Raw genomic sequence first — 25266 nt, 5'->3', positions numbered from 1 at the left:
TATTCAGTGTGTCCACATCTCTCTTTGCATGCTTCTATACAGAACCTTCATGCTAATGGCATGTAGTTTGGACTTGGTTGTGAGACTCTGAAGGGCAAAGCTTCTGACTGACTTATCTTCCAAAGTCCAGCACACGACCTAGCATATGGCAGTGAATTAATAAACCCTACTGAGTAAAAGAATGCTAACGATACCTAGTTGTATTATCATTTACTCCGTGCCAGGCATCTGCTAATCTCTTTGCGTAACTCACCTGACCCACCCAAAGACCCTACAAGGTTAAGTGCTAGAATCTTCCTCATCTGACACATGGGGAAACTGAGGTAGGAGGAATGAATATGTTTCATTATTCCTCCAATACAATCTTGTTTTCTCATCTCCAGCCGTGTAAACGTGAGTAATTTTACCTCTCTTCTTAGGTAAGATGATGTGATTAAATCAATGGAAAGCTGTTTGGCAGAACCTTGTTACTTTTAGAAATACTATACGTTATAGAACACAAAGCTTTAATGTAACAGGAAAATAACTAGAATTAGGAGTCTTATCTGAATTTGAACACCAGGTCTTTTTCATAGTAGAAGATATGAAACACACAGCAAATTAATAATCTCAATTCCAACTGTGTTATTTAAAATGACAGTTATCTTATTCATATACTTACATGACGTAAGTATATGAAAGTCCTCTGTAGCCTTTAGGTTATAACGTTGGGAATACTGGTATTATTACTACCATGAACAATACAATGGAATGATGTCTGACCCTGCACCCACTAGCAAATATTTATAATTGGTAACTATATATTTCTGTTTTTATTTTCTTTATGGACAAACCAGCCCAAATAACTGGAAAAGCTTTCATATCTACATAGAGATTTCTACTGAAAGTTAAAAAGCTTTCTACTAAATTGAACCAATTGAACTACATCTGTTTTGAGGCTCACAGTATAAACTTGGAAATAAGGAAAAATCATTGAGTATTAATAAAAAAAACTTGACAAAAGTCTTAAAAATTTCAACAAAACCACGACCAGCACAACTGACTAAATTATCTATACTGTAGAGACTGTCTACACTCTCCTGTCATTAATGGAATCTTATATAATATAGCCAGTGCTCTCAGCCCTACAAACTATGAACAGTTCAGTAGATAAGTCTCAATAAGCCTCCACATCAAACAGACTGGAAGAAATCAAAAGACCGCTGAGCTAAGCCAGACCAAGCCGATATTTTGGTTTATTGGTTAACTGTTATGTTTGGAAAGGCATAAAGCTTAATTGCAAGGCTTGAGGTGTATGTCAAAAATGCCTGACTTAAGTAGAAATTCTGATCTTAGCATCTGTCACTCGTTAAAATACATGGAGATCTTTATCCAGGCTATTTTTTGTTGTTGTTGTTTATGTTTTCAATAAATGAAAATAACCTAGTCACATGGTGACTAAACATGAATCATTGTTACAGCTTTTTGAGAAGGTTTAGAAATCCCAGGTGCAAATTAGGGACTAACACTGTTGTTAATCCAAGTCATGTAAAAGTTAAAACGGGGAAAAATCTGGTTTAGTTTATGACTTCTTGTGGTATTAGCCATAGGTTTCTCACAAATACTAATGAATGCAACACTTTGAAACACTATATGGAAAAGTGAAATCTGGTGGTGTTATTTGGGTGTTTTTACCATTTTCTACTGAATAACTAACTCCATTTGGCTGAACAAGCAACAAAAGTAAACATTTCTTAAAAGGCCCTAGGAGAAAGCAATTTCTGCTAGTTAAAGGTCCAGTAAAGTTTCTATTTAAAGACGGCAAATGAGGTGTTCATCACTGCTACCAAAGCTAGTCCACACATTAGGATTTACTTGGTGCTTTAGGACATGCAACAAACCTAAAAGACAAGCCCTCTCCTTCAGAACTCGGCATTGGGTTCCGAGTCCATAAGTAATTCACAAGAAGCAACAGCAACACGAGAAAGAGAGGACACACCATCCGTGGTACACCAGGGAGAGTCCTAAAGAAAGGGAGCACAATGAGCGCTGGGATCACCCATCTGGATCGTTCAACTAACTGAAAGGCAGTTCTCACTAAATGCTCCCCAAGCATGACTGCACTAGGCCCTCTATAAGCACTGTGACATTTACTCCTTATAACAACTCTGGAGACAGGTCCTGTCACTATCTCCAATTTATGATGATGCTGAGAAAAAGAACTGAAGGCTCCAGGAACTAAATAACTAACCCAAAGTCTGAGCCGGAAGTTTGACCTAGACCTGTCTAACCCAACATGCACTTTCTGAGTGACGTCAGTCTATCACTTCTTTGCCCCCTACGTAAGGCAGACCCTTCACAAGACAGTGGGGCAAAAAGGGGCATCAGTCACAGGCCCTCCTCTCAAGAAACCCACAGTCAGGTCAGGGAAGGCTTTGGAAGACTTCTGGAGGAAAAAAGATTCAGGCTGAACCCCACAGGATGGGAAAAACCAGCAGACTGTAAGTAGAAGAGAGGGACAGGCACTTTTGGAGCAGAAAAAGCAGGAACAAAAGCAACAAAAAGGAAAATCACAACATATTCAAAGGAACAGTAGGGAGATTAGCTTGGTGGGAGTATATGTATTTGTTAGTAGTCTGTAAGACTTTAATAAATATTTGTGGGTTTGAATAATAGGAGATAAGGTGAAAAGGCCAAGTCCAAATTACATAGGGCCTTGAAAGCTAAGCTGAAGACAATACAGTTAACCAACGAATTATGTGGGCAAATATTCAACCTCACTACTAAAAAAAAGCAACAGAAATTGAAACAAATGGGTAATTTCCCCCCTCACATTCTCTTAATCTTGCATTAGAAATTAAGAATACCTACTACCAGGAAGATTACACGTGCTAGTGATTTTTTAAGTTGTATCTTCTTATTTAACAGAAGCCCGGCTATGTTTTCTGGAGTGTTAGCATTCTTGAACCTACTATTTCCATTTCTGATAATTTATCCCAAAGAAATAATCCAAAAACACATGCAAAGCTAAAATGCACGAGGATATGCCTTGCACCACTTTTTATAATGTGGAAAAATTAGATGGAATGTAAATGCTTGGTGTTAGGCAGTTGGTTAAAACAAAAAGGAAAAGCTTTAACAAAATGGGAAAGGCCAATTAAAGGGCTATGGGCTTTTGATCAGAGGCAACAGAGAGCTAGTGAAAATTCCTGAGCAGGAAGTTGAAACGGGAAACTGTTTTTCAAGAACATCAGTTTACCAAGGAATCTGAAAATACTCAAATAGAAACTAAAGATTAGTGATACCCTAATACCAAGAAATTACACCTAAGTGAATCTATCTGCAAGAAATAACCCTACATGTTAAAATACTTTGTAAATAAAGATACTCACCACTAATAATATGTATGTTTTAAAAACCTGGGGAGAAACTATATATTTAATAAGAGAAAGACTAAGTAAACTATGGTTTATCCGTTAAAGGAATGTTACTTTGATATTACACACAAAACCCTGATTATTACATTTCAATTTAGTGAGGTGCGGGAACAGGAAGAGATTTCTAGAGAAAGAAACCTCTGCCAGAAAATGCCATGGATCCCACGGAATTTAATTTTCATGGGTGAGCCAAAGAGTTTGGCAGCGCACACCAGCACAGTTCAGAAGGCAATGAGGGCTGAAAACAAGCAAGTATTTAAGAGTGGTATGTCCATCTGGGGAAAGGCCACAACTGATAAATGATCATATGCCGACTGGAATACATTCATCCCAAGACATAACTCCAAATACTTTCCCACTGAAACGTTATGCTTTCACAATGATAAAAAACTGAAGCCTCTGCTGTTGCGGAATTTGTAACTAATCAAAACAAGAGTACACACGCCACTGAGACAGAAACTCTGCTTTATTGCCCTTATGTGTTGAAGCTAATGGAAACGTTGGTTTAATGAAAGCATAAAGGAAAAAGAGATGAGGACCTGGGCTGTGTGTCTGGGGAACACTGGGTACTCACCGCCTTTAGTTTCTGTCAGTGACACTGTTTTTTGGTGCACAGAATTTTTGTTTCCAAATATAGACAGGAACATCAAATTGCTTTAATGTTTAATGTCGTGATCTGAATCACTGACTGTCATATAGATACGACAAAAGATGGCAGAGCAAGATACAAAAGTAATCAGGTGATATGTTCTTGACTAAATGGCAGAAGAACCGAGAAGAGGAGAGGGAGAAGGGTATATGAGGGCCACCTCTTTGAAGAGAATGAGGAGCTGGCAGAGGGGCCAGCGCATGGTGGCACTGGAAGGGAGGGGAGTGAGGAGGAGGAGGAGCCGGACAGACAGGCTCCTCCCTGAGGGAGGGGAAGGGAGTTAATAGTATTTAAGGTTTTCCACCTTGCATTACAGTTGAGTTGAGTCTTATCTCTTTGACTGTTATTCAGACTTTCAGAGCCTATTTTATAAAGTCTGTACTCCTCTCAGTGCTCAGAGCCTTGAACCTAGGAAGCATTTTTGTTGAATAAATAATGAAGAAAAAGAAACTGTTGGGTCACTGAAACAGGCCACCAGTTATAGCAAACCAATGGCTGAGGGGAACTTTGACTGCAGAGGGTGAAAGAGAGGATCAAGTCGGTTAACAGGGGGAGGAAGTATGTAACCAGCCATTTATATGTACCTAGATCAGCTGTCCACAGCCTGAGCGATCACAGAGATAAATACAAGAAGCACAAAGATGTACTCAAAGCAATGGCTGGCTCTATAATTTTGCTTATAGAATAGGAAACCCTAGTCCTCTAAGAGTCACAGGCTTAATGATCCTAATCAGACGTAGCTAGTCTGACTCCATCTTCTGTCCAGTCCAACTGGTTTGCCCTGACCCAGACAGCTTCATGGTCTACTCCTACAGAGGCAGTTTGTACAGAACAAGACAGTAACAGTTTGGAGGAGACAAAAGAAGGAAGCTTGGCAGATAGAGAAAATGAGACTGTTTAAAACAAACAGCCTAATTTAATCTCAGAGGCCAAAAAAAGTATATCAAAATATAACACATGATTTAAATGAAATAGGGATTTTTTTGGTTAATAAATGAAAATAATTAAGTACCAATTCCAATAAATTTAGAAAGAGCATTTGACTTCCCTCCAGTTGGCCTCACAATAACAACATCAATATTGTAATATAGAGGTCAAATTCCAAAATGAATTCGAGTTCCTAATAAAAAACAGTGTTGGCATTCTGTTAGCTTAATAGAGATTAGCCATGAACCAGGAAGACATTTCACATCTCAGAGTAGCATTTTCTGACTTAGAAGTTGATTATATTTTATTCAGAATCTCTATTTTTAATGCTCTATAAAACTTTTCTCTTGTGTAAAGACATACACATTGTTCTTGAGTAAAATTTTTATAATGCAAGCTTGCTTATAGTAATAAATTATATATAACCACATAGCCAGACACACTTATACTACTTCTTATCTTTTAAAATTACATGAAGGAATTGCATAAGTAAAGGGAAAAAAAACCCACATTTTCCTATGAGGCTAAAATACTACATATACTACTTATCTTCCTATTAAGCCGTTGTTCCTAATGAAAGCATTTTCAAAGCTTTTGATATAGCCTAGAAGAATGTAGCAGCAGACTTCATTAGTTGCCTACTAAAAATTCATTCCCCCACCCCATCTTTCCTTTTAACAGTGTTTGAGTTTGGTTTGGTTATATATCCTTTTCGAGTACACTTAATATGCTTGGATAGCTTTAGGGAAGACTGGCACCAATCCCAAACCCAACTGGAGAATCCTGATTAGTCTAAGATAATTATGGTGTATCCATTTCCCTTGTCAAGGATAAGTTGGGGCATGCTATGATGTTAACTCTGGCCAAAAAGATGTAAAGTAAAGAGAGTAAAGTGTGGGACTGAGAGCACGGGAATATATAGGAGGTGGTGTTGTCACACTTAAAAACAGAGAGGTACAAGGCCACTGGATATTGCGCCTAGACACTTTTGCATCTAGATGTGATGGCTGGAACTGCAGCCATCTCGCAACCATGAAGGAAGCTTGCCTGGGGCCAACATCGTCACATCAAGGATGACACAGCAGAAAAATGAAGAAAAAAAAAAAAAAAAACCCTGGGTCTTTGATGATGTTATCAAGCTGGAATGAATCAATCCCCCTTAAAACTTCTTGGTTATATGTGAGATAATAACTTCTCTTTATTCTTTAAATTTTGATTGCAGTTTTCTGTTACTTGCAGTCAAAAGCATTCTGTGGACAAGTCTGAATTATTTCAAGTTTCTGTTTAAATATTAACAAATGGAGCTATGAATTGGGAGATGAGAGACGACAACAGAATATGCTTCTTAATTTACTAGAAAGACATATAGTCCAAAGGTAGAAAACTCAGTTACAGGAGTAGATCCTAACGCCTTACCTATTATATTTCAAAGCTGGTTACTATTCTGTTGCCCTCTCCCCTCAGGAACATACCTCACACTCTAATGGTTTGAAGTTGACCTCCTCTCCATACCAATGATTTGGGAAAATGGACATCTTCTGACAAAATGGTAGAAGATTCTGATGTAGAATATAAAGTTCTCTCTCCCAAAGAGGTACTTTAAATATCATAAGATTTGAAACAGTCTAAGATTATGAAATTTTTATTGATTCATATTTATTCACTACCTACTATAAGTTAGGGTGCTATTTTGAATTTTTATCTGACAACTTGGGATAATTTACAGTATATTTAACTGCAACTAAAACTAATTTTTTCCTGTTCCTGATGAGATAAATCTTGAAATGATTATCTTTCCTTCTCACATATGGTGCTGCTCCTAATGATCAGAAACGTGCCTTCCACCTGCATTTATCAGTTACCCACAGCAGCCACCCTTAACTAGGTTGGATGGAACACAAGATGGTAATAGATGTTCTTTAAGGCCAGGCGGCGGTGGGGGGGGGGGGGGGGGGGAGGAGCGCCTGGGTGGCTCAGTGGGTTAAAGCCTCTGCCCTTAGCTCAGGTAGTGATCCCAGGGTCCTAGGATCGAGCCCCGCATTGGGCTCTCTGTTCAGCAGGGAGCCTGCTTCCCTGCCTCTCTGCTTACCTGTGATCTCTGTCAAATAAATAAATAAAATCTTAAAAAAAAAAAAAAAGAGAGAGAGAGAGAGATATCTGGGTGGCTCAGTGGATTCAGCATCTGACTCTCAGCTTCTGCTCAGGTCATGATCTTGGGATCATGAGAAAGAGCCCTGTGCTGGGCTCCAAGCTCAGCTTGGAGTCACTTGAGGTTCTCTCTCCCTCTCCTTCTGCCCCCCATCCTCCTCTCAAATAAAAAAAAAAAAAAAAAAACAAAAAAAAACACTAATCTTTAAAAAAAGAGAGAGAGAGGGTCACCGAGGTGGGTCAGTCATTAAGCATCTGCCTTCAGCTCGAGTCATGGTCCAGGGGTCCTGGGATTGAGCCCCGTGTCGGGCTCCCTGCATGGAACCTGTTTCTTTCTCTCTCTTCCATTCCCCTGCTTGTGCTCCCTCTCTCACTGTCTCTCTCTCTCTCTGTGTTAAATGAATGAATAAAATCTTTTTTAAAAAATAAAAATAAGGGGCGCCTGGGTGGCTCAGTGGGTTAGGGCCTCTGCCTTTGGCTCAGGTCGTGATCCTGGGTCCTGGGATCGAGCCCCGCATCGGGCTCTCGGCTCAGCGGAGAGCCTGCTTCCTCCTCTCTCTCTCTCTGCCTGCCTCTCTGCCTACTTGTGATCTCTGTCTGTCAAATAAATAAATAAAATCTTTTAAAAAATAAATAAATAAATAAGAATAAAAATAAAATGAGAGGGAGAGAAAGAGAGTTTTCCCTTTCAAATAATTTGGGGGAAATACTACATGTTATATCCCACTATTAAAGATTCACAAAATATATTATAGCATATGAACTGCCCTAAGAAATTCTGTCATAAAGACATTTTTATTTAATTCAATATTTCTGAAGCTTACTTGACTCTAGAATCTATTTTTCTTTTTCTTTTTTTTTAAAATTTTATTTATTTATTTGACAGAGAGAAAGAGACCACAAGTAGGCAGAGAGGCAGGCAGAGTAAGAGAGGAAAGCAGGCTCTCAGGTGAGCAGAGTCCGATGTGGAGCTCCATCCCCAGGACCCTGAGATCATGACCTGAGACAAAGGCAGAGGCTTAACCCACTGAGCCACCCAGGTGCCCCACAGAATCTATTTTTCCCTAAATAGCTTTTGGTATCTTGAGGAAATTAGTAATCCTTAAAACATAAGGCATAGTCCCTTCTAATTCCCTTCTACTCATTTAGAAATAACAAAAAGAATAAATGCCAAAATAACCACACCAAGTTAGAACTATGCTTTAACAATCTGCAGAGACTACAAGTTATTTTTAAGTAACTCTCTTCCAGGGTTTTGCATCATATTCTCCAATCCAACCTGCCAGGGACACAGAATGAAATCTCTTCTCAAATGATTCCAAAAACAATGCTTTTATTATGGAATACTACAATACAAAAACTTCTAAATGATTCCTAACGTAATGCACAATTCAAACCAGCCTCCCTGGCATATCTGTTTTACTCACTGATAAAACCCCAGAACGTAGTATGATGCTTATAAGAGTAGGTAGTCAGTAAATCCTTGCTCCAAGAATGAATGAATGAATGAATAAATATCTCCATCACATTCTCCTCCCCACCTGCCCAAATCTTTGCCATCCTTATTAAGCCCTGACTCCTGCATGGAGCTCAACCTCCTCCTCCTCTGATATCCTATCCCCAGACAGTACCAGTGAGTTTGATACTCATTATTCCTAAACTAGTTCATATGTCGGTCTTCTCTCTCAGTAAATGATGAACTCCTTGGAATCTGAGACCGTGTTATAAACTACTTCCTTATATGTTAGAGTGCCAAGATACAGTAGTAAGTATTCGGTGAAAAAAATGTATTCATTATATTAAAAAATTTGGTATGTAACAAGAATAACTGGAAATTCCTGGGATTTCTAAACCTATACATTACTAAATCAGTAGTTATAAGGACCAAGCTCTGAATAAAGAAAAAATGTTACCCAAGTTCTAAAGAAACAATTCCCTCTGGCTTTAACCTCTTTGACTCCATTTTCTCATTTGGAAAATAGCTCTGTGGTATTCCTCTACAGGTACTGAATGAGCAACAAATACTGCTTGTAAAACCCCTGATAAAGGAAGACTTTATCTCATAGTCCTGGAAGCAATCCTGACGTCTTAAATTATGTAATCCTGGTATTACATTATATTAGTCTGGTTCATATAAAATGTAAGCTACAAAAATACCAAAGCTAAGAAAAAATATTTACTCATGCTTTTACTAAGATGCAGAGAGAGGATGCATGCATTGCCAAAATTCCATAGAACATGCTCAAACTACAGCAACAATGCCTTAGTTATTAAAGAAGGCAATGGCCTGAAGCAGTACTTAGGAACGAAGAATACTTGGTCCACGCAAGAGTCAATATTTAAGAACACAATGACTAATTCCCACTTCAAGTTCATGAACATATTTCTTTTTAAGAGCTTCTTTTTTGGTTAAAATTTTTATTTGTGGTTTTCCTACCTATGATCCATGAACCTAAGAATGAACAAAAACTTGAAACATGAAACCCTCCAGTAGGCCAAAGTGTCAGTATAGACTTAAATTCTGATTTTAAGGACTTTTCAACAAAGGTTACATAAGACATGTACTTTTCTTCTCAGTCCCCCAAAATACTCATTTATCAACCCAGCCTAAAGAACCAGACTGAATGTTCTTGAACAACTGTGGAAAATGCATGAATGACACCTCCAGACCATATCAAAACACTGGGGCTCTTAATTTAAGGTCAAATTACTTGAATCTCAACTAGTATTATTGTTGCCAACAGAAACACCACTTATAAATAATCAGCTGGTTTTTAAAAAATGTTCTAGTTGAGCTTTGTGTGAACTAAAAGTAATCACTAAATTCATTTCTGGCACTACCTGTGTGACCTTCAGCGAATTGCTCAACTTTTCCATACCTCAGTTTTCACCTTAGGTCCTCTCAAAGATAAAAACTAGTAACAGCTATTATTATCATTTTTAAAAAGATTTTATTTATTTATTTGAGAGAGTACATGGCGGGAGGGAGGGAGTAGAACAAGCAAGTTCAAGTGGAGGGGAGGGGCTGAGGGAGAAGCAGACTCCACATGGAGCAGGGAGACCAACCCGGCACTCGATCCCAGCACCCTGGGATCAGAACCTGAGCCAAAGGCAGGCACTTCACCAACTGAGCTACCCAGGTGTCCCTATCATTTCTGTTAAAGATATGAATGAAAAGCACAGACTTGAAAAACATTAGGTTAAGCCTAGAAGACATCATACCTTAGACAAGGATCATCATCACAAAACCCCCAAATCTTCTCCCTATAGCACTAAACTATCATTGAACACAAGAGGTAAATGTCTTGTAGTCACACAGATATCCTGTTGAGGTAATTTAATTCATCGCCTACTTGCCAACCAGAAAACTAAGATTTCTACATTCCTAATGCTATAGTAGGACATTAGAAGCCTTGTGACATGCTCTTCCCTCACCTCTATCTGTAAGAAAACAGTGTTAAGTTCCCCAGGAAGAGAACATCCATGGGACAGAGGTATACAAAGTCTTCTGACATCCAAAGAAAGGGTCTCCTAGTTACCTCAGAACAAGTTTCTCCATTGGCCCCTCCCACCTTTCCTCCTAAAATCAACAGGCCATATGGGAGATGGGAGAGTCTTACTGTACACTGAGACCCTAGGTGAAGTGGCTCATTTCCCACGGTCTGACTACAAACGTAAAACCTAAAGCAGACTCTAAAAAGGTAACTCACTGCTCATGAGGGGCTAATGTGCACTGGTTTGTAAATCTGCATGCACTCTGCAAAAAGAACTTGACCTGTGTTCTAGTTCTGCTACTTGCTGGCTGTATGGCCTCAGGCAAATAACTACATCTGACTAACCTTAGTTTACTCCTCTGTGAAATTAGGATGACTCTCCACTTTGCAAGGCTATGGTGGAGGCTAAATTAGACACCCACAAAGGGTCCAGCCATGCCAAGCACACAAACAGGCACTGAAGGTATACACGCTTCCTTCTGCACCCATGTAACAGAGACCGCCCCGCAGCAGAGAACCATAGGTATTTGTGAGACGGCCGGTTTCCCCAGCACCAAGCGCATGTCTGATTCATCTTTGGATCTCAGTGCCTGGCAGAGGGCCTGGCCCAGAGGAAATGCATAATAAATATTTTTTAAATGGAGAAAATGAGAATCCTTTGGGTCTGAGGATGTTAAGATTATCCTGGCCACAGTCAAAGAAAATTTTGATTTTCAGTTTGGCCAAATAGGCGCTTGCTGCAAACTATTAAATAGTTCAAAGCAAATAAGCTATTCTGAATTTAATAATTACATTCTCTAAAATATAAAAACCCAATTGCCCTACAGCTCTCAATTTCAATTTTGAGAATCCAATTATTTCCTAAACAATGGAGTGGGTAACCACAGAAACTTGTGGAATCTCTTTTCCTAGAAAACATGAAGAACAGGAAAGAAGCCAGTTTGTCTGGAAACTGCTTCAAACTCCATCTATAAGCAGAGGATAGACTAGATCAGATGCCCCTCGGAGGATCCTTCCAGACCTATACAACTAAGATGTTAGGAGAAATAACTAAAATAATTGTCTCTAGTTTACACCCTGGCAAGTGAAATAAATACAATTCAACATCTCTTAACACAGTCATTAGAAATTATTTTACTTGGACTGGCTTTTATAAGCATATTTTTCTGAGACTGTGCTAAACCATCCCAAGCTATCAATTTAAAAATGAGCTTTCTCTAACAAGACAGAATAGAGACTATTATAACAACACAAAAAACAAGATTATTCTATTGTTCCATCTTTCAACCTACCTGTTTCCATGTACCCCAAATCTACTCATTCCCAAAGCTTTATAAGGAACACTACTTCCCCCGAATATTCCATGCAGCTCTCCCACTAATGATTTTCTAGTGCATCTAGTACTCATGTCACACTGTGCAGCCACTTATTACAACTTGTCTTCTACTTGCATCTTTTGCAAATAGCAATTTTTGTTCCTTTAGCTAAAATGTAAGTTCCTTAGGTGAGATCCAAGTGTTATACTTCTCATGTACTCCTTTAATGTGTCAGTAATGAGTTCATGACACATGCTTACAAATTCTCACTGACTAACTGATTTAAAATTAAGAGAGAGGGGCACGTGGGTGGCTCAACTGGTTAAGTGTCTGACTCTTCAATTTAGCCTAGGTCATACAGTCAGTGGCCTGAGATGCAGCACTGTGCTGGGCATGGAACCTGCTTAAGAATCTCTCTCTCCCTCCGCCCCTTCCCCCACTCACACGCATGCGCGCACACACACGCTCTCTCTTTCCCTCACAAATAAATGAATAAACAAATAGATAGATAAAAATAAAATACAATACAGAGAGAAAGCAAGCGCTACAGAATACTGTCTACACTGAGGGCCAAAATGAAACTTTGGCAAAATCTAAAATAAGGTTTTCAGACTGCTATATATTGACATTTGTCATTTACCTGAAACTAGAGTAGTTGAAGGTAATATAGCTGCAGAGGCTAAAGAGAAAGACCTAAAGATCACTGGTTTAGCTCCTGCCCTCTAAGGAACAAGGAACTATCGAGGGGCGGCCACTCATGACACTGCAGATGGAGGCCATTTTGGAACGCCTAGCACACTGCCCAGATCACAGAACTGTGCAGGTTCTGCTTCTGCATGGGATCAAAGATTCATTCTGTCAGGCCAAGTCAGTCAGGGAGAAATAAATAGAAAGGAAAAAAGACTTAGCCAATTAAAATGCTGTAACATTATTTTCAAAAAACCAAGTGAAACTTAAGTTTTCTCATTCTTCATAATCCGAGGAACACATCTAGAACAAGACTAAAGAGCTCTATAGTCCAGTCATTACCAGGGCTCCTTGTACCTACTACAAGGCAGGTACAGTTTGAGGAACTGGGGATAGAGCAGTTCACTAAACCCACAATTTTAGTAACAATTACATAAAGCCATAGCTTAGTATTTTATAAAAATAAGAGACCTCCAGGATGGTCCAAATCTCTTATCTTGGAGAAAACCAAGGCCCAGAGAGGTTAACTAATTTGTCTCAGTTGGTAATCGTGTCTATATGGCAACAAAGCAAGGAATAGAAACCAGGTTTCTTATCTCTCCTCTAGTAACAAAATTGACTTGCTCTTTAAGCAGCTATTTTTGTGTGCCTATTTTATGCCACACATATGGTAGGTACCAGGTATACAAATGGATAAGATACTGACTCTGTCCTCAAAAATTGCAGAGTAATTCTAAGGTGGGATGAGCACTTTAATAGAAGCGGTAACAGAAAAAAGTAAACTCTGTCTCTAATTGTGTAGGACTTCCAACATTTTATTTTTTAACATTTTATTTATTTATTTGAGAGAAAGCACATGTGAGGCAGGGGAAGAGCAGAGGGACAGGGACAAGCAGACTCTGTGCTGAGCTCAGAGCCCCACTTGGGGCTGGATCTCAGGACCCTGAGATCATGACCTGAACTGAAACCAGGAGTCAGACACCCAACTGACTGAACCACCCAGGACTACAACTTCCAACATTTAAAAAAAAAGCAAATGAACAGTTAATCATTTGTTTTATCCCCACCACGGCCCTACGAGTACAGAGCACCAATCTTATTATTCCTGTTACATAGATGGAGATATTGAAGTACAAAGAGAATAAGGGAGTTTACTAAAGTCATCTCTAGCGGCATCAAAATGCCTAGAAACCAAGTCTGTTTACTCCAAGATCGACATTTTTTTCCTCACTAGATGGGAAAGGCAGATGTTCTTTTTAATGACCAGTTCCCTTCTGACCAAGAGCATACATTTGCGAAACCGTGTGCAGAATAATCTGTGGCTGTGAAAGTAGACTTAACTGGCCTGTGGCGTCTCATCAGCTGAGCGTAGTTATTCGATAGTTGAGTAAACCATCAACAAGACCTCATTATTACTAGTATTCTTAACATACCCACTATATATCACAGAATAGATGGCAAAGTTTCTGCCCTCAGGGAGTTAATATTGTAGGGAACAGGGCTATAAACATTTTTTAAAAAGTGACATAATTAAACAAACTATGAATAGAATAACCACTACAAATAATAGCTAATTTAAGACATTAAAGGTTTTTTGTTTTTTTTTTAAAGATTTTATTTATTTATTTGACAGACAGAGATCACAAGTAGGCAGAGAGGCAGGCAGAGAGAGAGGAGGAAGCAGAATCCCTGCTGAGCAGAGAGCCCGATGCGGGGCTCGATCCCAGGACCCTGGGATCATGACCTGAGCCAAAGGCAGAGGCTTTAACCCACTGAGCCACCCAGGCGCCCCAGACACTAAAGGTTTTGAAGAGCAAATCTAGTGGATACTTCCAGGAAACTTCCATACTCTTTAAGAACTAAACAGAGAACAGAAGCCTTGTATACATAATGATATAGACCAATCTTCAGATTAATAAATGCTCTTTCTTACCAAGCATGTTCATCACATTAGAAAAAAAATTAGTAATTTCTTAATTCCTTCATTTCACCTTTCAACTTTACTCAAACAATTATATGAATATCCCATTTCCCTCTTTCTAGGAAAGTTACATATTTTGTAACCTTCCCCATCTAAGAAGAATGAATTTATAGTGGCAGCTCCCATCAGCATGCCTTTGGCAAAACGATTAAAGCTGTGTGGTTTCATTGTGTTAACCTTCTACCCTCCTTCAGATGTAACCTAAATGGAATGTATCTGATGATTTTCTCCTATACATAGTAAAATCTGTGTGCACATCTGAGATTCACTCACTTTCTAAAAAGTAAAAGGGAAAAAAGCATTTCTTCACTATCACGTTCAGTTTTAAATAATAACTTCACTGTTAATTATCTCATACTTTATTGATGCCATAAACCAAATTGTTTTTTTTTTTTAAAGATTTTATTTATTTATCAGAGAGAGAGGGAGAGAGAGAGAGCACAGGCAGACAGAATGGCAGGCAGAGGCAGAGGGAGAAGCAGGCTCCCCGCCGAGCAAGGAGCCCGATGTGGGACTCGATCCCAGAACGCTGGGATCATGACCCGAGCAGAAGGCAGCTGCTTAACCAACTGAGCCACCCAGGCGTCCCTGACCCAATTGTTTTAAACCTTAATACTTTTTAGAATTATTAACAAAATAAAGAAAGCTAAGGAGAAACAAGTATTAGTGATTTCAAACTACTGAGAGGAAGAACTTCTTTAGAAACTGGCTAAATAGTAAAAATTGTAATCATCCTTTCAAAGGAATAATGTTAGCATTATTTTAAAAATACAACTTGAGGGGCGCCTGGGTGGCTCAGTGGGTTAAAGCCTCTGCCTTACGCTCAGGTCATGGTCCCAGGGTCCTGGGATCGAGCCCTGCATCGGGCTCTCTGCTTGGCAGAGAGCCTGCTTCCTCCTCTCTCCTTGCCTGCCTCTCTGCCTACTTGTGATTGACTTGTCAAATAAATAAATAAAATCTTAAAAAAAAAAAAAAATACAACTTGATTAAAACAATAACAACTCTTCAGTATTTCCTGAATATACTCAGAAAATTCATCCTTAGAGCCCTTGGTTTCTTTTTAAATATTTGTTAAATTTCATAGGGTGATAAGTAGCAATTTAAATGACAATTCAGAACTATCAGTAAGTTTCATTAGAATTATCAACAGTGCATCATAAAATATATTTCATGACATTTTCCAATTCCTAAAACTCACCTCATCACAAGAAAATATTTTAACAAATAACAGCTTAAAACCTAAATTAAAAAGTGTGATTATTAGCCTTTTTAGGTAGGAGAAGAATAGGGCTTTAGTTACAGATCATTAAGAGAAAGTACGAGGCCTATTTGGATCCTAAATGAAATCAAGAAAGTAAGTAAACATGCAACGACAGTGACATCTAGTGTCAACTTTTGCAAGCCACTAGACTACCATCAAATCTTCCCAAGTACTGAAGAAACAACTATTCAAAACTTCTCTTCTTTAAAGACCAACAAAAGTAACTTGTGTTTTAGACCTAAAAATGATGCATCATTAAAGTATTTCAATAAATCTCCTCTCAGACATTAAAAAAGAAAACCTTAAAAACATCTTAAAGAAAACATCTTAAAGAAATACCATAATACTAAAAAAAAAAAAAAGAAAGAAAGAAATACCATAATACTGAAGACCTAAAAGTAAAAAAAAAAAACTTTGGTTATTCCGTGTGGCCAGCATCTATCTGTAACTGCTCCCCTTGGCTACAGAAAAAAGCAAAGATACTACACAAGCTAGTACTTGGTTAGCACATCAAGAAAAAGCAGTTTAAGACATTTCAGGAATACCTGAAAATGCAAAGAAAGAAAAAAACTTCAGCTGTTGCACTGAGAAACAAGCTCAACATTTCAGCCCTTGCTACCTTGCTGTATTTTTGTTGCTTTGAAAGGTCCACTTATTTAAACAGTATGTATTTTTGCCCAAGAGCTTAGAATTTGGCAGCCTAGGTTAATTTACCATATCATTTTAATAGTTTTATGCTCTAGATGAATCCATAAAAGTAAGCAAATTTCCAAAAATTATTTTTGGCCAGGACAATATTTTGTAAAAAGTAAAGTCAGCATTAGATGAAGCTTACCTATTTTTTTTGGAAAGTTCATCCTTTCCCCTTTTAACTCCAAATATTCTTGTGATCAAGGTACTAAAAAGAAGTGTGGATGAATTTCTCACCTAATGTAAAAATAATGCACAATAAGGGTTAAGAAATATACATGGCATGAAACCAACATTTACAATGTTCAAACTTGACATTCAAAGTCCTTACCCAATTGGCTAATGTGGGGCTAAAGCAAATATGGTTTGTGTTCATGAAATAATTTTCAAAAACTGTATAGTAACTGACTCAATGACTTCCTCTTACACTAAGCTCTGTAATCCAACCACATGCACACAACACAGCTCTTTCCTGTACTTCTAACATTACCACCAACTATTTTATTTTTTTGTCCTTGAGTCATCAAATAACCTTATTTTTTTTTAAATTCATTTTCCTGTATTGTTTCTGACAAGGAATATCCCTTGATATTGAAAGAGCTCAGCTCTTTCTACTTATTTTTTATAATCATTTACCTATGGGAAATATTTATAAGACCTTACTCAATCCACATTAATTAATACAGCCAAGAAAATATTCAATATCCAAAATGTTGTTTATTAACTCCACAATGTAGTAATTTAATGAATTTTAGCCCTATAGTCATATGAGACAACTGGTTAAGAAAAATAAGAGGGAACTATCATTAATAAACATAAATCATTTCTTCAAAATAATAATAATGATGATGATGATGATGATGATGATGATGCCTGGGGCACTCAGTTGGTTAAGCATCAACCTTCAGCTCATGTCATGATCCCAGGCTCCCAGGATCCAGTCCCACATCAGGATCCTTGCTCAGCAGGGGAGCCTGCTTCTCCTTCTGCCTGACTCTCCCCTGCTTGTGCATGCTCTCTCTCTCTCTGACAAGCAAGTAAATAAAACCTTTTTTAAAAATGTAATAATGGAGATACATATTTCCAAACTAATGTGTCAAGATGTTTTGTTCTATCATAAAACTGTCTGGAATGCCATGGCCGATTGGGCCTCCTGGATTACCTTGCCAAATCAGAGCAGAGATGTACAAATACGTATTGAGTTTCCCACAGTGTATAAGAACGATACCAGCATCATGGAGAATATATAGAAGACACACTTACAGCCAACACAGAACCTATATGCTACTGAAATAGGGCTCATAATTATATGGTATGTTTAAACAGCAACATGAGAAGAAAGGTAATTAAAAGTAACAATGGAAGATTTATGTATAGTTGCCTGCAACCACTGCTCCAAGGGTCACAAACTCAAATGCCCACAGGGACCAGTGAGTGGCAGGGGCAGCACAGGACTGGGACTAATTCAGTCACCATTCAGCTTCAGCTGAGTCACAGGAGGGGATGTAAGCCCAGTGTTGCCAGATCTGCCTTTTCAAGAGAAGCCAGAAAACGCAGTTTTTATGTGAAATCTCACTATTTTGAAATGTTGGCAACAAATTAAAGGAAAAAACAACAACAACAACAAACACTGAGGAGGCCAAATAAAACATAGTTGTAGGCTAGATTTGACCTATCCATCACCAGTTTGCAACCTCTCCTCTAGAAGCCCAAGGCTGACTCAGTTCATGCATGGTTAACTCTAGGAGTGGACTACAATTCCTACCAAAGTGGAGTAATTCATACCAATATTACAATGAGACCTAAAATTGGACAAGTTCACATATGGTCATTCCACAATCAACAAACATTAATGAAGCACCTACCACATGCCCCAATATCCCTAAACAACGAATCAATCTATCCTGTTACACTGTGAACATGGCCTCGAGCCATGATCTAGATCATCCTCTAATCCAGATCTTGATTATCTCTCACCTGGTCTACTGACTTAGTGCCCAAAGATTTTGGGTTTAAGATGACTTGGTAAAGTCATACAAAAATCCTGCTCCCATCAGGTATCGCACAAAAACAAAAAAAGAAAAATAGAAACACAAATTCCATCCTGACCTAAACCAAACTTTCTAACAAAGGCTGCCAGATGCAGTCAAACTAAAATAGGAGTTCCAGGAGATGAAAGAGCACGAGTGCCAAGGCACCCCTTAATCAAAACTTAGAGGACTGCTTTACGAAGTGAATGGGAACGGCCAGAGAGAAAATCCCTTGTCTGATTCAATAAGCTGGAGGCAGGAGCCAGTCTTTCAGTAGTATTAAGAGAGATCCGAGGGTTCCAATAGTAGTAGTCTGATCCCTTCAGTATCAAGTTCCCACATGAGCAGCCAATAGTCATCATTGTCTGTTTCAGGAGGTGTAGCAACATGCTGATATTCTACCATTAATTAGTGACAACTTTCAGAAAGTAAACTTTCCCCTCATCTGCTCTTTAGTTACCCTGTTACTGGATTACTACACATAAATTTACCAGTTTGCAGAATAATGAGTTAATGCCATAGCAGCCCCCAAAGGCCACCAAATAATAATCTTTTAAGACATTAAAGAAAACTAATTTTCCTTTTCTTGAGATAAAATTCACATACCATAAAATTCACCATATTAAAGGGTACTGGTTGGTGGTTTTTACTATATTCACAAACCAGGAAACTACCACCACCTAATGCCACAATATTGTCATTACTCCAAAATAAAACCCTATACACATTATTAGTCATTATGCACCCTCCCCCAGCAGGCAAGCACTGATCTACTTTCTGTCTCTATGGACTTGCCCATTCTGGACATTTCATGTTCATAGGATCATACAATATGCAGCCCTTTTTGTCTGGCTTCTTTCACTTAGCTGTTCTCAAGGTTCACCCATGTTGCAGCATGTCTCAGTAGGACACTCCTTTACACAGCCAAATATTATGCCATTGCATGGATATAACACATTTTTATAATCCACTCGTCATTTGATGGACATCTGGGTTATTTCCATCTGGGGGCTACTATGGATAATGATGCTATGAACACTACAAGTTTTTGTGTGAACGTGTTTGTTTTCATTTCTTTTGGGTATACAGGAAGAAATGGTACAGCTGGGTCATATGGTAATGATAGAGTAGACAGTCAGACATGAGGTGGAGACAAAGGTGATGATAAAGAGGTGACACATTAAAAGCCTGGGGCACAACATCCTGACTTTGTGGCTTTTAACATCCTGGCCTCACAGCTTCCAACACGATAGGGCTAACAAACCAAGGGCCACAGGTACAGAACATGGGCTCTTCTCTTCAATCTCTGCCCCCAGAGTAACATTTATTAAAATATACTCACACTGTGGTCTCTTCAATCCACCCCTGATTTATCCCCATGGCAAAATATAGCCCTGACAGTTCTGGCAAGAACCTTGCAGGGTCAAAAACTCCCCCTCCCTAGGAGTCCCTTGGATGATTGGAAACAACCGCAGTTGGACACTGCCCTAGCTGTGACCTACAACCTATGCAAACATAAAAAGAAAAGATAGCCCTAATCCCAGTATAGCTGCCACCTCTGAGCCTGCCCAATCTCCCACCTTGAGAGTGTAACATCCTTGATAAACTGCTTTGTGCCTGCTACTTTCCTTCTGGCTGTCTTGATCCAAGTGTGGACCCTCATGTAAATCTTTCATGGAGAATCCAAGAACCAAGATCTCCATTTACACAATGCAGACTCTCCCCCTAGTAACAGTAACTGTACTTTTGAGGACCTGCCAAAGTGGTGGTACCATTTTACATTTGCACCAGCAATGTATGAGGGTTCCCATTTCACCAGTTCTCCAAGTGTTCCCCAATAATTGTTATTGTCCACCTTTTTTTATTATAACTATTCTAAATGGATGTGAAATGGTATCTCATTGTGGTTTTGATTTGCATCTCCATACTAAATAATGAGGTTAAGCACTTTTTCATGCGCTTATTGTATATTCACATATGTTTTCTGGAGAAATAATTTCAAATTCTTTGCCCATTTTTTTCCTGGGCTGAGGTAATTTCTCTCACTGAGTTTTAAGAATTCTTTATATATCCTGGGGCATCTGGGTGGCTTAGTCGGTTGAACATCCAACCTAATTTCATCAGTTCAGGTCTTGATCTCAGGGTCATGACTTCAAGCCCCATTTTGGGCTCCACACTGGGCATGGAGCCTACTTTAAAAAAAAAAAAAATGAGTTCTTCATATATTTTATATACTAACCAAATATCAGATACATGATTTGCAAATATTTTCATTTTCTTGATGGTATCCTTTGAAACACAGACATTTTAAATTTTGATCAAGTCTAATTTACCACTTTTCTTTTGCTGCTTGTGCTCTGGGTGTCATACCTAAGAAACTGTTACCTAATCCAAGGTCACAAAGATTGACAGTTAATTTCTTCTAAAAGCTTCACCATTTTAACTTTTACGTTTAGGAGTTTGATCCATTTTGAGTTATTTTTTAAATATGGTTTAAGACAGGAAACAAGCTGATTCTTCCACATGTAGTACATCCAGTTGTCCCAGTACCATTTGCTGAATGGACTATTCTTTCCACCACTGAATTGTCTTTTTTACTAAATGTTAGGTTTTACTTCTGGATGCTTACTTCTATTACATTGATTTATAAATGACTATTCTAATGCCAGTACCACACTATCTTGATTACTGTTGCCTTTGTCGTAAGTTTTGAAATTTGAGCATGTGAGTCCTCTTTTTTTCCTCCCAAGATTGTTTTGGCTTGTCTGAGTCCCTTGCATTTTCATCTGAATTTTAGAATGACTTTGTCAATGTCTTCAAAAAATTCAGATGAGATTTTAATATATATTGAATTTATATATTGATATATTTATATATATTAATATACTTAATATATATTGACTATAGATAGGTAGGTAGATAGAATCTGTAGATCAATTTGGGGAGTACTGTCGTCTTAATATTGTATTGTCATCTTAACAGTATTAATGAAGTCTTCTAGTCCATGAACATGAAGTTTTTTCCACTTCATTTAAGGCTTCTTCAATTTCTTTCCAAAAATATTCTGTAATTTTCAGCATATAAGTCTTATATTTCTTTTCTTAAATAGAATATTACTTTATTAAAGAGTACTTAGTATTCCTAAGTACTTTATTCCTTTTGACGCTATTACAAATGGAATCTTTTCTTAATTTCACTTGTGGATTCTTCATTGCTAGTGTGTAAAAATACAATCGATTTTTATATATTAATCTTGTATCCAACAACCTTGATGAACTTGTTAATGATTAATTATTTAATGGTTTTGTATGTGTGTGAGTAAGTGTGTGTGTTCCTCAAGATTTTCTATATAGGAGAGTGTCATTGAAAAATAGGTAAGTTATCTCCCTTTCTAATTTGGTTGATTTTTAGTTCTTATTCTTGCCTAACTGCCTTACCTACAACTTCTAGTATGATGTTGAATAGATATGGCAAGAGTTGATATCCTTGTCCTATTCCTGATCTTAGGAGGAAAGCTTTCAGTCTTTCACCATCAGCGTGTTGTTAGCTACAGGTTTTCCATTGATATCCTCTGTCAGGTTGAGAAAGTCCCCTTCCATTCCTAGTATATTGAGCATTTATAACACGAAATGGTGTTTGGATTTCTGCATCTGCTTAGATGCTCATGTGGTTTTGTCCTTTAGTCTATTCATATGGTGTATTATATTGATTTTCATATGTTGAAATATATACTCGTTATTTTAAATGTGTAGAAGTTATATAGCATAACATTAAAAACATGAATGTGAATATAGAGAAAATAACTAGCGTGGAAGACACTATTGGTTACTTAAGATAGGAGAGTGTCCCTCTGTTTTGCTACAATAGTGTAAATGGTTCCAGGACATCTGGTTAAAGTTCTCCTTTTTATTTTCTAATACTCCGTCCATATTTTTGTCCCCATCCATTATAAAGCTAATAAAGGAAGGAAATTATGTAGAAGTACAATTGGGAGAGAGGTGGAGACGGACTGACAAACTGCATTACCAATTCCTAAATCACTGATAGAAGATGGTAATATGAACCACTGAAACCCTATCAATGTGGGTAGGGTCACTACCAGCGCCCATATATCTTGAAAAACTCTTCACAGTAACAACAAGGAAAACATGCCCAGATTGGGAAGGATGGATCAAGGAGAAAACAAGTAGAAAGGAGAATAACTATAGGAAAAAATAGTAGTCAAGTGAAAAATGGACAGAATAGAATGGCTGCCAAATAACTCGTTATAATTAATTCTTATCATAAGGAAAATACCAGAAAATCTTCCTGTTTGCTTACCACCTTCTCCATCAAGCCCCCAATATATGGTTGATAAAGACTCGATACTCAGCTACAATGGTTATCAATTTTTTCCCTTCTATTCACTAAGTACATATATTTTTCTTTCTAGCATGAAAAAGCTAACCACACAGACTTGTGTAAAATATAGAAAGATTTGGTAAAAGAAATCAAAATTAGGTTTCACGAAGCAGTGTGTGTGTGTGTGTGTGTGTGTGTGTGTAGAAGTGTGTACACATGTGTATATGTATATGTGCAGATAATACATTTTTATTATGAGTGTATGGCTCTTCTTATATAACATAAATGCTCCCTTGACAAATAGTTTTAAATGGTAAAGCAGAACCTCTCATGAGCAATCACTATGTGGCATCGTCACTTATACACGTTACACCTTCACCCTTAACAGATGGTCACGTCCCTGAGAATGGATCTGCATGTAATAGGAAATATTTTGTCTAGTGTACACGGCGCCAGTTTACAGTAGAAAAAAATACTTTCTGAAAAAACTCAAGGAGATATGGATTCTTATTTGTCTTTCATCCCTTCTTAGCTATGTGACCTTGAAAAAGACACTTAAAACTTTAGGTCCCAAATCCCTCATCTGTAATCCAGCAAAGCTGTACTGGGATTGTAGTGTAATGAGTAGAGCAGGGCTAGATTTAAGCACCACACAGCCTTCAGCCTGGCCCCTTGGTGGCAAACGCACAACTACCCGAGACCCTGGACATGCTGGGGCCAACAGAGCATAGATACATGGCCGCGCTCCTGGGAATACGTAAAAGGCTCCTTTTCCTCCTCTGAAACCCACTGCATATTGTAGACCAGAGCTGGCCTGAGGGAAGAAACTAAAAACATACCAGATAGAAATATAAGCTCAGTGTGGATCTTAGTAGGATGTTAAAATGCATACTCAGTGGAGTTTCTGGGCAAGCAGGGAAGATGAGTTAGCTGCCTGTAATGAGGATGCAAGGAAAGAAGATCAGGTTTTCCAGTTGCTGAACAAAAAAAAAGGGATTGCCCAGAAGTATCTTAGTTCCCATATATGTACCTATAAATTACCCTTACATAATTTTTCTTTAAAGATTTTATTTATTTATTTCAGAGAGAAAGAGAGAGCATGAGTGAGGGACAGGGGCAGAAGAAGAGGGAGAAGCAGACTCCACACTAAGCAGGGAGCCCAGCCCAGCGCTCAATTCCAGGGCTCTGGGATCAGACATTTAACTGACTAAGCCACCCGGGTTCTTTAACTTAACTAGTTTCATCTCTAAAATACGTGTCAAAGGTCATCACATGTCACCATTCTTACTAATATTTTTCCATTCTGAGCCATCATCATCTCTTGGCAGAACTACTACAATAATTTCCAAATTAGTCTTCCACTTTCCCTATAAGTCTTGCCAGTTTTGAGTCTCCATTCTTAACTACAGTGATCAGATGCCTCTACTCCCCTATTTAGAAACTCTGTCATGAAGGGTTTTTCAACAGCAGTGAGAGCCACAGTTTCAAACCCCAGGTCTGTCCCAACTACACCCACAGAGGCTCTGGCTCATCCAGCCATTTTCAGACTCAGATGACACACTACATCACAGGGCATGGGAATTGCCTTCTCTCACACCTGTCCAAATGTTGTACCAACTCCTGCCCAAGTTGTGTTAATGCCCCAAGTGCTAACCTTTAATAGTAAGAGAGAGGAGATGGGACTGTTCCAAGAGGTGGTAGTTTCACGTGGCCTAGAAGATCTTTCACGTGACCAGACAATTAGCTCAGTTTTCTGGCAAGGTCAAGACCTGTTCAGCAATGACTTTCCTCCCTTGTCTCACCTCTTCTCTTTATTTCTTCATTCTTGCTGCTGTGGTTTGTACCATTCAATAAAACCTTAGCACCCAGATAATACTTCCAGTTTTGTTTTCTAAGGAACAAGACCAAAAGCTTACAAGGTAGGTAGGTGTGTTTACACCTTCTCTGTATTCCTGTAACAACACCAAAAACATTCCCTATAATATCACAGATTCTGGAGTCATACAGATAATAGCTGTATGTCCTTAGACAAAGTTGTTTTGCCTCTCTGAGGCTTGTCTTCCTTATCTGGGAACGGGGATTATAATAATAGAATCTACTTTACAAGTCTGTTCTAAGCATTAACTGAGATTTTCAAAATAAATGATGTCAGGCACACAGAAAATCTTCAACAAGACAGCCATTATGATGATTGTGTCTTATTTATCCATGTATTTCTTAGTGTTTACTGAAGTATCTGCAACACAATAGGTGTTCCTAATGCCTAATATGTTTACAACAATACCTTACCCCTATATTTTAAAAATGCCTAAGAGATGGCAGAGAT

General features: G+C 38.3%; 1 protein-coding gene across 8 annotated transcripts in view; it reads right to left on the bottom strand.

The window, feature by feature from the left end:
• Positions 1 to 25266, bottom strand: part of THADA (THADA armadillo repeat containing) — a 329451-nt gene that overhangs the window by 216168 nt on the left and 88017 nt on the right. For all 8 annotated transcript variants that reach the window (XR_009344817.1, XM_059134619.1, XM_059134620.1 and 5 more), the window contains one exon: positions 16715 to 16806. Coding sequence is in view for 7 of the 8 variants with exons in the window: in XM_059134619.1 (XP_058990602.1) it covers positions 16715 to 16806 (92 nt within the window). In the remaining variant the exon portion in view is untranslated. The remainder of the gene's footprint in view (positions 1 to 16714; positions 16807 to 25266) is intronic.

This window comes from Mustela lutreola, chromosome 9 (assembly GCF_030435805.1).
Source record: "Mustela lutreola isolate mMusLut2 chromosome 9, mMusLut2.pri, whole genome shotgun sequence".
In the NCBI taxonomy this organism is placed as follows: Eukaryota; Metazoa; Chordata; class Mammalia; order Carnivora; family Mustelidae; genus Mustela; species Mustela lutreola.
This window is presented reverse-complemented; position numbering and strand designations above follow the sequence as displayed.